Below are 15443 nucleotides of genomic sequence, written 5' to 3'. Positions count from 1 at the left end.
TCCCACCACACCATAAAGGGTCATCACCGAGAGCCTGCCTTGACACGCCGCAAAACGGCCCAGAGCGCCGGCAAGCGACACGACATTAAACCTATGACACACACACATAAACACAGTCACTGGCTTTTATTCCCACTTCCGGGAGAAAGGGGGCCGACGATACAAGCTAAGATGGAATCGTCGGGTGATGAGTTCACCCTTTTCATGTCGAGCACTTTTGCTGTATAGCTATTGATTTTTCTTTCTTCTCTAACCCGCTCTTGCCTTTGTGTTACTGTGATAGCGGCCACCGTACGCGAGAGAAATAAAACACAGCAACAACAAATAATCCACATAGTCAACAATACTTAACTCCAGGCAGCCTGGAAGTGCGTGTCCTTGACTTTTTTGGGCTCATGTGATTCTTTTTCTGGCCTGACTAAATCGAATCGCGGGGGTTGGTTTTCCCCCTTTATTTTAGTTGAGCCCGAAGGGTCTCCATCTTTGTCCCACGTCCGCATTCAAGGACTTTGTCAGCTGACTTTTGGAAAAAGGCCCGCCGCCGTGCCATTGTGCCGCTAAGTGCTCTTGGCTTTTGTTTGCCCCCCCCACACTTTTCCATTTGACCCCCCCCCCCTCGCTCTACCACTCTTTACTTGGAAGCTTGGAGGTGTCAAAAGCCATCTAAGAGGCAGCCAAACAATTGTGAGAGTGAGCACGTTAAACGTGAGAAGGCACGTTTCACTAATAAATCTTCATACTTCATCTTTCAAACCGTGCCAAACTCGGTCGAGATTTGCCCTTCCTGCTTTGTACTCGATGAATTATTTGCGGTTTATTTCTATGGTGATCTTTGGTGGTTTTGATGATTTCAATTTGGCCAGGAGCCGGCTATTCCGAGTAAACGGCGATAGAAGGGTTCAGTGTGGGAAGCGGGCTTGGCGAACAGGTCCGACCAGCTAAGCTGCCTCCTACTTGTTGTTTCATTTACATTTGGGCTGCGGCGTGCGGATTAAAAATAACGTTTCAACTTCCTCCTCGCTGTCAGCACGTCCTTGACGGGTGCAGGATGCGGCGTAAGGCGAGGGTTGGTGGAGGGAGGGGCTTGTTGTCCTATCAAGTCTCCCCATGCGTACCAGATAAGGACTAGTCAAGAAACAGGAAGTGAGCGGGGCTTTTACGGGCTTACTTCCTGCGTGTGGAACCAGTGATATGACCCCTGTGTGGGCGTCAAATGATACTATGGAGTCACAAAGAGGATCTTATGGAGGACTATTGTTTATTCCAACCACAATGCCAGTGTCTAAATTTAGTTGTGAGGTAAATTATCTGGATTAGAAGGAAAACCCAGCAAAGGGATCATTTTTGAGATGTCCAGGAACCTTTGTAGGGCTTAAGTGAGTGTTTAAGTGCCGAGAATTCAACGGTTTCAGAACTTGAGGTGGCATTTGAGAGGTCCACGAACCCACGGGAAGGAGCTTTCAGTATTGATCCAATCGCTAGAGGTTCTTAGAAGTCTAGGAGCTTTAGGAGCAGAGATTCCAGCCCTGGGTTTTATAGTTCAAGGAACTACAAGAACTTCCACTGGAAAAAAAAAAAATCTTAAAACTTTAGACAGCATATGATCAGCACATACGGTACTCCTCACCTAAGGCATTTTCTCAAGACCATCGTCAGAATAAAGTTTTGGACCTCGTATAGGAACAGGAAGCGAGCTGGCTTTTTACGGACCAACTTCCTGCATGTGGACCGAGTGATATGACCTACCGAATAGCCCCGTGGAGTCATTTCCTGGAGGTGGCGGGGTGACTTCCTGAAATAGTCTGACCCCCACGTGCATGTGTGAGTGTGTTTGTGTCAGGAGGTTATCTCAGGTGAGCATCTCTTATCTCTTTGAGTTTCACTGACTCGCAGCAGCAGCAGATGATCAAGTTACGTCCTCATGTGAGTACCACAAGCCACAAGTGGCCTGCCTCGTGTTGCTTTGCAAACACACAAACAAAACAAGACCCCTAAGACCCCCCCCCCCCTCCTGTGTGTTTCCCTACAGGTATTTGTTATCTGGCACTGGCTTTCCTCTAAACACGCAACTCACCCAGGTCTTTATCTCCCCACTTCAAGCCCGAAAGCTGCTATCCATGTCAAAGAGAGCATACATGGGGAGTGGGATTAGGCCTTAGGGGAGGTAATGGAAGGTGAGGAGGGTGAAGGAGGGGGGGGGGGGGGGGTCCATGTTTGTTGAGGGTCAGCCTTAGGTCAAGCTTCAGCCCTTGTCATTAGCGCCAAGCATCTCAGCTTTTCAATTAAAATAAAAAATCTACATTGGCCGCTATTTAATTTCACAAAAATATTTAAAAATGTAATCTATTTATTGTGCATTTATGTATGCAAATGGGTTGGATCGAACTATTTTTATTTACCAAGAAGTCTTTAACTCAAGTGTTCGATTCAAGGCTTAAGCGTCATATTAAAGGTCAATCAAGTCCTCTGTTTTGAGGAGTAAAAGGAAAAATCACATTTGCGCCCTTTTGGCAGAAAATCCTACTAAATTCCCACGAGAGCAAGCGCCATTTTTCCACCTTTTAAGTGTCAGGTTTGCCTTGAGTGAGTCAAAAACATCGGGCGATTATTGAGGGGATCAAACCGGCGACATCGTAGCAGGGAACCCTCGCTATGTGGCGGAGCGAGGTGATAAAATAATCCATAAGAATAAATTTAAATCGCTATCGACCCACATCGGATGATAAAAACAATCCTGCGGGGAAACGGAGGTGGCGGGTGAGGAGGAGAGGGGGGGGGGCTAAAATGGCGCCTCTCGCGGGTCTTCTGGGCTGGCATGAAATTGGCTTTGCGTGGGTGTCTTTTTGGAGAGCCCGCTGGTAAATTCTCCCGTTCTTTTGTTGGGAAAAGAGGGGAGGGGCGATGTGGTGATGGAGGGGGGGGGGGGGGCATCCGTGCATAATGGTCTTAGCTGGGGAGGTCTGGAACTGTGTCCATAAATTGAATTATTTCAATTTGAGGGCGAGCATGTGAGAGAATAATGCAGAGAGAGAGAGAGAGAGAGAGAGAGAAGGAGAGAGAGAGCGAGAGAGAGAGAGAGAGTGCTCATCTCTATTCCACTGCAGGCTCACATTTACAAGTGGGAATATCAAGTAAGTTGCGGGAGATTACAGATGGGGGGGGGGGGGGGAATGTTACCTTGCAGCTGGAAGCGATAATGGATGAAAGGGAACTACTATCGCCACTTTTGGAAAATTCCACTTTGAGCCAGAGATGAAGCCACTTTTTAGTTTACACGCAACATAGAACTGATAGGAAGTTTCCGAGGACCATTGAGGGTTTGGAGTCTTTGGATCGTACCATTGGGTAAATTTGGAAGATCCTGCTAGTAGGGAAAGAACTTTCAAGAAGCTCCTGGTTCTCTCAAAAGTACTACCCCATAACAGCATCGTCTTTGGACCCTGCTAAACAACCCCAGAACTAAATTTAGACAATCGTTCATGTAAGCCAAACTATTCCCAGTTGTAAGCTAGCTCCCAATGTTGAAATGCTCTATAGCCAATGTACAGTAAATGATATGTTAATAAATCGTCCCATAAAATATGAGGTGGTGTTGGGGGTAGGGAGGAGGCGGAAATATCCGTGAGACAATATAATGGCGAGAGCAGCATATGGCACAGTGGTAGGCAGCAGGCTATTTATCCTCATCATCCTCTTTAGAAGCTAAATTTAGCACTTTGCTGTTTGTAGCTCTACGCCGGACCACTGTGACGGACGGGCCTAATAATAAACAACAACAGAAGAGAGCAGAATCCAGCTGGCACCACCACTTCCTATTTCTTCATCAAGTTTTACCAGGACGGGTGGATGTGTCGCTACCGTCGCAGTTTTGCCATCCCGGACCCCCGCGTGTCAGGAAATCCTGGATTTCCTCAACATGGACCCCCCTCTCGACTGGCTTAAGAGTGTAGGATGATGATGGCGCTAATCTCTTCATCAAACGGCTAAATAAACATTTGAGCAAGTGTGTGTGAGGCAAGAGGCATTGAGTGCAAATGTGGACAAAAGACAAAGCACTTAGTCCATCAATCAGTTGTGGCGGGGGTCGAGATTGTGTCATCGGTCTGGATTGTTTTTGAAAAGTTCCGGAAACTGGGTGGCTGTCACCATACCAAAATGATGACTTTGATACTAAACTGGAAAAAAATAGCATTAGCATTAAGCTAATAGACTGATACTCGACAATAATTCTTTTGGTGCTTAAATATGCGGTCCAATGTTTATTTTTTATTTTGGATGTCTGATTCATAGACTTTGTCTTCCATAGCAGCATCAGATGTCTCTCAATGTTTGCCATACTGGCGCCGGGGCGGAGTAAAGTATGCTACAGTCTACCACAGAACGCTCGTCCGACTTTTGCTTTTTCCACATAAAAACATTCTACATATTTTACTGGACTGACTCATAAACAGCATGAAGTAAGCATACGTCACTTCGTTTTTTTCTTTTCTGAACTTCATAGATGTATTAATAATTCGTGGTATCGTTTCATTTTTTCCACTTTCCTTTCGGCTCTTAAGGCATACTTGGCTACGTTTGGTGAGGAAGAAGATAATCTGCAAGATGTCTTTCCAAGAGAGGAGAAGTGAAAAATGACATATTATGAAGAGACTCACGGAATGAAACATTCTTTCAAGTACAGTTCAGTTGGATTCAATTTTTCATCCAATACATTTTAATCGACTGATTTTTGATAGGCCGAATGTAAAAAGTAGATACGTAGCATCCAACTATGTTGCACTCCGACGTTCCCACGGATGGAAGCGCCACTTCTCACTTGTACATGGTACCGCATTTGAACCGTGTTTTATATCTATATTTACAGAATCAAACGAATCACACTCAGTCATTTGGCCGGAAAAGCACGTTAATTATGGTGCCGCCCCCGCTGAAAAATGAAGTCAAAGAATTGAGCCCTCTCGCGCGACACTTTTGGGAAGCGTCCCGTTCCACAATGGGCTTTGCTACACATTCAAATCTGCTGTGTGTAAATGGTATCTTTGAGCAAAACACCAGCAATTAGATATAGGCTGGGCGCTCTCAAATTAAAGTAGCGCGCATCCCGTAAACAAACGAGCGAGAATGCGCGTACATCATTATCGGGCCCTACAATTACATCATGGGAGCTAAAGATATGCTTTGTACTCAGTGACCCTTGACAACCCCTTCCTCCAGCATCGCCGCGTTGGAGTAAATCAAGTATGTCCGGGTTTTATTCAGCCCCTCCACTCAAACGCAACAGCTTAAGAAGTGAATAGATGCTGACTGGCCACTTTACAAATAATGGGAATACGAGACTAAAAAGTAAAAGAAATTGCAAAATAAAGTGAGGCTTGAAAAATGATTAAAAGTACTATATTAAAAGGGCTTATTTTGTATAAAAAAAAAGTGTAAATGTTTATATATTTCATATTTGTGATTTAGAAAAAAAATCAATAAATACAATGAGTATGATTACTTGTTATTTATTCATATAAATATAGATGCATATAAAATATGTATTTTTAAATATTTAAATACTGTTGATATAACAATAAAGGCAGATTTTTTTCAATGACACGTCTAAAATATACATATTTTAATTCCACCTCGAAAACAGATATTGAAATATTAAAAACGAAGGCGTTAAAAAAAAAAAAAAAAAACTGACTTGTGATACGGTCGGTCAAATGGGTATGAATGAAACAATTCTGTTTATTATTAATAATACAGTGGTTGTACTTTTGCGTACTGTCCAACGGCACTTCATCCTCCTGACAGCTGTTTCTAATCATTTGGTGACTCAGCCATAACGAATGTGGAACGGAGAGGCCGGCCGGCCCAACTCAAAGTCGGCATATTCCAGTGCTTCTGATGCCAACAGCGCAAACGTACGTGTCGCTTTGTCCGTCAGGTTAGCTAGCCGCTCATCCCCAAGTCTCCATGTGAGAACCTAACTCCCATTTCCTCTTTTTCACCTCACTTTTACAACCGCGCCATCATGTGAAAAGTCATCACGGAGCCGCTTCACATCCCAAAATGTACACTGGACAAACGATTAGGTACACTCTCTGCACATATTGTCCGCTTGCTACTCATTCCCACATTCCTGCACCGTGGCTAATCTTATCGCGCTCGTTGCAATATAGCGTTTATCGCTTTCCAGCATTGACAGAGTAGTTGTAAAGCGCTTTCCTTCCCCAGGTGAGCCCATAAACGCAGTTTGCCATGCACTAAATTCTATACAAACAACGCTACTAGCTTCCTCAAACGTGTTTACGCCGCCACAAACAGCACGAGATGACTTTTATAGCTTTGTTGCGCTATCTTCGCATATTTAAAGAGGCTGTTAATATAACGGGACACCAAAGAGGCAAATATATCAAATATATAGATATTTTTGTGAAAACTACACCCAGAACAAACAATTTGTATTCACATTCACATAGACATAACTGTGATGACATAATTTCCTTGAGGGCGGTAATAATGCACGGGCCAAGGCAAATGTGAGGCTTTTTAAGAGCTTATTTTTGTCTGAAAATCTACTGTTACTTCAATAAATGCAGCCGTGTTTGCGTTGGAAGCATGGACGTGCGCCAAAGCTACGGTTGAGTGCCGGCCAACCAAGACCGATCCCTGTGTTCTTTCGACACTGATGGCCTGTTAAAGTGGAGCTAATTCCACACGCTTTGATTCCGAAAGCGAGGAGAGAGCGAGGCCCGCGGGGAGGGAGAGCGAGAGCCACGCTCTCAGTTCCCTCTTCCAGTCTGTTGGACAACGGCACCCATTAATTGGCCGCTTTGGAGAGCCCGCGCTGAGCCAAGCCATTGGGCGAGCTCGATCCGGCCACAGCCGACCTTGGCGGAGGTCAGTGGGTATGGATCTAAAATAGCACGGTCGGATCGATGGGAGGCCAAAGCCGGCAAGTTTTGATGGACTCTATGTGAGGTTGCAGTTGTGACCGATATGGATTCTTTGAAGCCGAGTCAGATAATTGGCAGGGTAAAATTCCAATAACCGATTAAACAGTCGATTAATTAAAAAAATTCAATGAATAAAATAAATAGCATTATAGTGAGAACATTGAATTGAAATATAACCAAAAAAATCAGTCGTGCTGCATTCAATGCAGCGTGTTTTTCCCCACTTTGAAGTAGCAAAGCAAGGCGTAAGTAAGCGCAAGCCTGCTAATGTGACTTTATATAAAATCTCAGTTTTAACGAGGCTTTTTACACACGGCACCGCCGCCGTCTCGCTGTGAGCAATTAGGAGAACCACTTTTTTTTTTCTTTTTTTTTGTGGCTCCCACACCGCATTCCCAACTCGGGTGTTTATGCCTTGACCACAAGCCTACCAGTGCCATTTCCCCCCACCCCCCTCACTTCTTTCTCGGCTCACACTGGATTTCATTTGGTATGTACAGAAAAAGAAAAAATTTTTTTTGGCACGTCATTAAAAAAGAGTCTCTAAAGAATTTTATTTTTGTTTTTTTTTGCCCCTCCTCGCCAACAGCAGCAGCAATGGCGGTGATGGTGGTGTTAATTAGTCCCCTCTCTGTTAGCCCAGCTGTTTGCCAGCTAGCCGCCACCATCGGTGCCCCTTTTGTATAACAGCCACTGGCGCTAGTCAACTACAGCTCAATTACGAGAGGGAAAAAGAAGACTCTCACGTTGTGTACTTAACCAAAGCACATAACTTGCCAACGTCTCCTAGCTTAATGCTAACACAATGCAAAATGCTAGGTATAATTCAAAATGTATTTTTCATTGAGCGGTACGTGATTAAATCTGCTTGTTCCTTTTGATTTTTTTTCATTCAGGCAACATTAATAACTTCTTTTTACACTCATATGACATGATCATTCCAATCAGATCACAAACGTGGCCCCGCAGAGGAAATAAAGTGCTCCTTCTTGCTTGGCGTGCGAGAGGGAAACACAAGAACACACCGCCGAGTGTTTGCTCTCTTTTTTGGAGCGCCACACAGCTTTCCTTCTTCCCTCCTCCCTCCCTCCTCCGCCGCCGCCTGTCAGAAGCATCCAGGGAGCGAGGCGATGACTGGCCGTATTAGATATGTATCACCAATTACCCACAGCATTTGTAAGAGAGGAGAGCGCGGGCCAGAGCCAAGGCAAACAGCTCCCTGTGAGGCTCGCCGCTACACTGGAGTGTGCGAGGCTGAGTGTGTCACACTGAAGACGCAAGAGTGCAGCTAAGCCTCCTTGTTAAGGCCCGGGAACCCCCGTGAATGGACTTTTTAGGGGAACCACACAAAATGCACCCAAAGGGGAATTTAAGAAGCGAACATATTCACACTTTACGTTTTGGCAATTGGAAATTAAAGAAGCGAGACTGAGGGCAGGGAGAAAGAGGGCTATTGCAGCAAGGTGGAGACTGCGGAGCAAACAGCGCCAAGGCACGTTTGCATGTGAGCTTATTTCTGTCCTTCCTAGCCGTGTATCCTCGCACCGGAGAGGATGTTTCCACCGGTGTCCAGTGAGGCGTTCAGGGAGGAAAGAAAATGCCCGGAGCACTCTGGCAGCCGACATCTTCCTGCGGAGGAAGGTGATGGTGGTGGTGGTGGTGGTGGTGGGGGAGGTGGGAGAGGGAAAAGGTCAGGGAGAACTCAATCAGAGGCGGAAGGGTGGAAGAAAGAGAAGAAATCAAGAGCCAAAACAACAACAAGAGGAAGGAGGAGATAGGAAGCAAATGTGAAGCGGAGGAGGAGGAGGGAGAAAGTTGCGAGGTGATGAGAAACAAAAGGCGGCGTTTTGGGGGAGCGAGTGGGAGGCCGAACAATCGGCGGCGAAATGAAAGCGAGACACGGGAGAGTAGGTGGCGGATGAAAGCGTTTGGGGTGAAGGTGGGGGGGGGGGGTTGCCACAAACATAAATAACCAGCTTAGCGAGATTACAGAGTGACTGACAGAGGCAAATATGACGCAGCGGAGAGCGCTCTTAACCCACATAAATACTGAAACGCGTCCAACATGGCCTCCGGTACTTGTCCCCGCGTGTGTGTGCGTAATACACACTAGCGTGTGTGTGTGTGTGTGTTCCAAAGCATATGAAACATGAACCCTGTGAAGACAATACACAATGGTAGACACATGTTAACAGCCTCTAACCCAATTAAGGAAGTAATAATCATGTTATTGCATGCCAGGCACTCGCCTTGGTACTGTTTGTCTAGTCAGTGCTTTGTTTAGAGAGAATTTTTTACCAATAGACAGGAATAAGAAAAGTGAAGCCTTTGGAGTCACTGACGTAACGCACGAGGGAGCCTGAACGCCTCACGCCGCAGAACCACAACAGTGTGCAGAATTTAGCATGAAAACGCAGCAAATATAGCCGAGTATATGATTAGAAGCTAGAAAGTGGAAGGATGTATAGGACTATAACTAATTCCATAATTGAAAGAGGATTCAAAATAAGACACTCCACAGGGCCAAAAATATTTGGACAGTGGCCCACCACAGGCTTATGAAGTTCCTGTACATCATAATTATTGTATGTAGCACGAAGGAAAGGGTTGGACCATAAACACAACATAGCAGGAGGACCTACAAAGTATAGGGAAACACACTCCGTGTCAGAATTGGTTTTTTCCCCAACTGTCACGAATGTTAAAAATCCCTGTAAAAGTGTTTTAGCTTCCGATTGTTGAGAATCACACGGTGAGTCACCATTTAATGTTATGCCGATTAATTTATGATTTTTATGGTGATATTGACCGTGAGTCTGATGTTTAAAAAATAAAACTGTAAAAATGTATCAAATAAATTAATCATGACCTTTGACAACAATATCAATATCGAGCACCTCAGCAGAAAATGATATCAAACAACCCAGGAGGGATTTTCTGCCAGTATCGACTGGATCGTGACATGGCAACTTTGCAATAAAAAAAAAAAAAAGAAAAAAGGTTGCTAAGTGTTCACAAAAAACACAACAAAACACTAAGAAGAAATTCGTCACGAGGTCTGACAATTGCTTACAAGATACCAAATTCTTCTGATTACTCACAGATAATCAATTCAAAAAAGACTTGATAGTGACGGTCCTATTTGTTCCCTCCACACACTTTTAATACGTAGAAAATGCGTTATCGATTCTTTATGTTCACACTTCAATCAAGCAGATTTCATCCACATTCTTACACCCTTAAAGTGAAGCCAAGTAAAACTGCCCAAACGGGAGGAACGAGGTTTTTCTCCTGCGACCAGAAATGACAACAATGACATGATATGTGTTGGTGACACACACACAAAATGTCCACTCGCTGGAGCGGAAGCCATATTGGTGGCAGCGCCTACCACTTGCCAACCCTGTACACTCATCTTTAATAATATATGAATTTGCTCCCCCCCCCCCCTTGCCCATCTACCATAGTGCTATACATTGACACAGATGTGAAATACGGGTCCAGAAAGTAAAAACCCTGCCACAGGTGCTTGGAGTCAACCGGAACCGGGCAGCAAATCACCATTTTGTAACTGATTGCAAACACAACCGCGTGCTTATGACAACATTCCATCAGCACCAGAAGCCTATCGTGGCTTTAAGAAGGCGTCTGGGGTTCGGCAGAGCTTTCTGAGCGGCAACTGTTGCAAAGAGCCTGCAAGGCGCCCGTTCGGCTGACCTTGATGCGGCTGATGTAACGCGGCGAGCGCCACGCGCAACAAAGCGGCTGCCCTTACCTTGCTCGCTGCTGTTGTCGCCGCTGTGCGACGTGTGGCCGCCGCTGGACGGGCCCGGCGTGCCCCCGGAGCGCGTGGACGCCGTGTCGTCATGGTCCCGGTTCCAAGACGTCTGTGGAGAAACACAAAATGGACGACTGTATTAGACTTTACTCGGTGTTCAATGTTAATGTGGATACAAAGCATATTTTACGTTCATATTTATAATTTTATCATCCATTTCCGTATATATGGTTAGTGTATCCATTTAAATTTTGCTTCAAAATAATTGGTCATTTTACACAATATAAAACATAAACAAGGCTCCGCACAAAGACGATAGGTGACTTAATTGTCTTGTTCCGACATGTAACTTCATTTATTTGTTTTGCAGCATGACGCATACAACACAATAAAATACGAGGCGCGGTGGTTCGACTGACACGGAATTTAATTAGCATGTTGAAATAAAACAACAAAAAAGACTGTGTCATAGTCACTCAGCCTTGGCGGAGGTTTCCGCTCTGCTTAGAGTGCTGTTGTGTCTTTTTTTTTTTCTTTCTGCATACGGCGCAAGTAGAGCGCTCATATAAGGGCATGCAGGCACAAGTGAGTGTGCATGACACCGTCATATGGAATGAGGGTTGAGAAAAAGATGAAGAAGGGGGGAAAAAAGAAAAAAACAAAAAGCAGCAAGCCAACATGTTGCATGAGTTCCCAGCTTTTTGAAGCATGCAATCCACGTCTGTCTCTGTTTGGGACAAACTGCTAGCAGATGACAACAAGCACAACAGCGAGCGACCAGCGAAAGTGATGTCATCCACAAAGAAATCAATTCAAATATATACAGTGGCGTTTGAGAGCTGCGTCGAGAAATACCACTCTGTGGACGCATCAAGAAGTGTGAAAATGACACCATGAAATGTCAGAATTGATGAAATGCGAGCTAACGCGTCTTAGCGTACATCCATAGCGAAACATTGTTACTTTTCTTTACAAACGTACGCTAGCTTAATGCAAAATGCCGCAAATGGGCCAACTAAACAAGCATGTTGCCGTAGTTTTGAAAAAACACAAACGGTGTAGCAACGTTTAGACAAACAATATTAAATCAAATGAACCGCCATTAATCTGACCTACACATCAAATGGAAAACAAATTCAAGCATCAAAAGAGAAATTGAGATTATTGAGATCATATGGTTGCAAAAATGTGCACACCCTCTTGTAATGTGGCAGTGTTCAAAATCAACCAATTATACTCAGCACATTTGCCACCAGTTAACGTGCCTCTGCTCCAAATAAATTCAGCCGTTCTTTTCCCTGTCACAAACTTTTCTGGCTTCTCTAGTATGTGAAAGAAGAGACTGCTCTTCTCTTATGTTTCTGATGCAGCACAAAAAGGACACAAGTGCACATTCACCAAAGCGTGCCGTGGAGTCGCATTACTTACATACGTCACATTCTATAACCCACGTTATAATGTTTCCAGTCTCCGCAAGCCTGCATGAATCCTTTTATTGTCTTTGGTCCAAAAACCCCAAAAGGGAAAAAGGTTTCTGTGGTATAAATGTACCCCTCAGAGCCAGACCAGAAGCGAGGAAGTCCTCCTCAAACAGAACCAGAACTATTTGGGACAAAACTGAAGCGAAAGTTTGATGCATATGCTGCCAAAGGTTGACTGAACTCGGGGGAACCTCTCATTGACAGTGTTATTTTCAGACACACACACACCCACTACAAATGTGGATCTGTGTGCGCACACACACACACACATGCCTCCTCCGATGCGACTGCCTCACACTGCAACCAAACCAGATGTTATTTCGCTTCTGAAAGGAACGACGAGACTTCAAACGAGAACTATCACGGCATCACTCGCACGCATGCACGCACACACAAAGTTCTGTGCAGTCAACAACACCTGTAAGAGTCAGCCCAAACATGGCAAATTGAGTGATGGAAGATCTGGTGTCGGACAAAAAAGTTGGTAGAGGAGATGTACCCAAAAAAAAAAAAAAAAAAAAAACCATCAACTGGTTTCAATCTGCATCCTTTTATGCTGCACAACTGGAGACAGTTGGTGAGTGTTCAAGACGGGGAACAAAAGGACAATATTCCAGGAGTACATAGGGGCAAATAAGTCTTCACAAGAATGGCCAATTGGCGTGTTTTTTGGAAAAGTACCAACGCTTCAAACCTGAACCTCGGGCCTGTGAGGCAGACGTGCTAATCGCGTACGCCAGTGCCCGGGTGCGTGCAAGTTCTTTGTGTTTTAATTTGAAAATATAATTAGAACACGGTGGATGGAGTGTGGGGAGGCAAAGTTGTGCATTAGCTGTAATTGAACAAAAGAGCGCAGTGCCTGCTGGGAGGTGGCCGCCTAGGTCCCATGGGAAGGGGGGGGGCCCGGATGGCATCTCCGCGGGGACGGGGGGGTGGAAGAGGCGGAGTTTATTTATACTCACACAAGCCGCCCTTAGATGCGAGCGCTGATCTGACGCGCAATTAATGCTGAGATCACACACACACACGCATGCCAATACGCACACAGCAGACGCTCACACACCCATTGGCAAATACATCACAACAGACTTTTTTCCCCTTTCTTCTAGTTTGGTACACATGCACATATATACACACTCCTCGTTATTTAACAAAAGCACACACACCTTGACCGCAAAGTGCGCATACACACACACGTACACGCCCTGTGCACACACGTATAGGCTACATCAGAAATGAAGATCGAAATAATAAAATGACCTTTTTTTTTTTTTTAGAACAAAGTGCTATCTTGCATAAAAAAAACACAATTTAAAGACATAAGACAGTTGCAGTGCAACTAAGACATGTCTGCCATCTAGTGGCGATTGGTGGAATTACAACTTTAACCTACAGTCTGTATATACGCAGTTTCACATTGTTGTATTTCTTCAATATTTTTTATATTTTCCCCCAATACCCTTTTTTTTTTTTAATTAAGGAGCCGCTCAGTGTGGTCACAGGCCACATAAAATATATATATCAATATTCAAGTCTAGTTTATTTATAAATAAAAAATTGAAATAATAATTAAGAAAAAAAAAAAAGTTAAAATGAAAAAAGAAATTATAACAATGAAAAAAAAAAAAAAGCCACTGTTGAAGTGTGCTGCGCTATCTTTAACTCCAGGCCAACACACTGGATTTCTTTTCCTGTTTAGCACAGCAAAAGGTGAAGCATTTGAAAGTTTGAGCAGCCCTAAGATCCGCTGAGAAGAAAAAAATGCGACAGGCCGACTGCACACAAAGCGACACACTTGATTTATTCTGTGTTCTCCTAATGAGCCGCCATTCCTCCTCCCTCTGCATATTCCCCAAATCCCTCCATCTCGCTCGCTCACTCTGCTGCGTGTGCACTAGGTTGTATTCCAACGCTTAATTGTCAAGTAAATTCAATTTCCCTGCTTCTGTTCTGCCTCGCTTTTTGCTAAACTTCTTAAATCTGCCGCCCAGGGAAGCGCACAGAGGCACGCAGGCAACTCCCCATCCTGAGTTAAGCACCCCCCCCCCCACACACACACACTTTTTATCATCGTTTTTCTTCCCTAATTCGCCATGAAAAGATTCCTCTCGCTGCAAATTGTGATTCGGCATTCCGATCCAGTGCGCTCTCATTCCCGGTGTGCGTGCGAATGTGTGTGTGCGTGTGTGTGTGTGTGTGGGGGGGGGGGTGGTTCTTCATGCATACAAGCAAGCAAGCGCTCATGCAAGAAGAAATGTCACCTCGCTGATTGATTTGCAGTAATAATAATATTAATAATAACGGCTAAGGCCGAGGTGCTGAAATCTTTTTTGAGCTGTTCCGCTTTTTTACAGGCGACCAGGGTGCAGGAATAATATGTGCATACTTAAAGAGGCACAGGCGTAAATATACATAATCCCCCTCTGCATCATACACACATACACACTACTACCGCACACACATTAACTCTTAAAAAGCAAATGACACACATGCAACTCCATCCCCCAGAATGCTTTGCGGCTGTATGAAAACAAGGTGAGCCTCATCCCATTTTCATTAGAAAGGGGGAAAAACACAAATTGTATTAAATAATGTATACTGTATAATTGGAGTGGAAAAAGTTGTGCTAGTCATTCCTCCATTAGCTTAGCACGATGGCCACGGCGGCCATTGTGGGAGGCCGGCAGGGGGTTAGGTTGAGGGTGGGGGGGATTCTTTCCATTAGCTAAGTACACATAAGCCACGTTATTGTTTGCTCGGAATTCAAACGTGGCCGCACGTCAGCCGTCATAACTTTGGGGCTACAAAATGGACTTTTGCATTTTTTAGGAGGGGGGGGTATTGACGAAGAGAACCCCCTCCTTTGAATGAACCTACTTGCTATTCCGGCAGGCTAAGACGGACACAAGTCACGTGGTTGCCCCTCTTTTGTGCCACTTGTTGAATCCACCGCCCCGAAAGACAGGGGGAGGGCGAGGATAGGGGGGGGGTCAAACCACCCCTTTATGCCGCCACAAAAGCCGCCATTACCGACAACCCCCACCACCGCCCCCCCTCTCTATACCCCCTTTGAGCGCGACTCAGAAGTTTGCTTTGAGAGGAGCCGTTTGAGACACACAAAAAGAAGCCCGCATGTGATTCCAGCTAATAGATCAGCAATAGCGGGGCGACCCGATTAGGAAAATGGTGGGTGACGCACCTCCCCTCCCCGCCTGACTCAGAGAGGGGGAGGGAGTGTCA

The 15443-nt window shown here is 44.9% G+C and overlaps 1 protein-coding gene and 1 long non-coding RNA gene across 3 annotated transcripts in view; one reads left to right on the top strand and one right to left on the bottom strand.

The window, feature by feature from the left end:
• The window catches only part of meis1b (Meis homeobox 1 b), a 55824-nt gene that overhangs the window by 32186 nt on the left and 8195 nt on the right, over positions 1 to 15443 (bottom strand). For both annotated transcript variants that reach the window (XM_037271133.1, XM_037271131.1), the window contains exon 7: positions 10720 to 10831. In XM_037271133.1, the coding sequence (XP_037127028.1) occupies positions 10720 to 10831 (112 nt within the window). The remainder of the gene's footprint in view (positions 1 to 10719; positions 10832 to 15443) is intronic.
• LOC119134457 lies at positions 1050 to 4376 on the top strand. Its single transcript, XR_005100343.1, has 3 exons — positions 1050 to 1923; positions 2030 to 2174; positions 3730 to 4376. It is a non-coding gene; the product is annotated as an uncharacterized LOC119134457 (long non-coding RNA).

Source organism: Syngnathus acus, chromosome 15, assembly GCF_901709675.1.
Source record: "Syngnathus acus chromosome 15, fSynAcu1.2, whole genome shotgun sequence".
NCBI lineage: Eukaryota > Metazoa > Chordata > Actinopteri > Syngnathiformes > Syngnathidae > Syngnathus > Syngnathus acus.
This window is presented reverse-complemented; position numbering and strand designations above follow the sequence as displayed.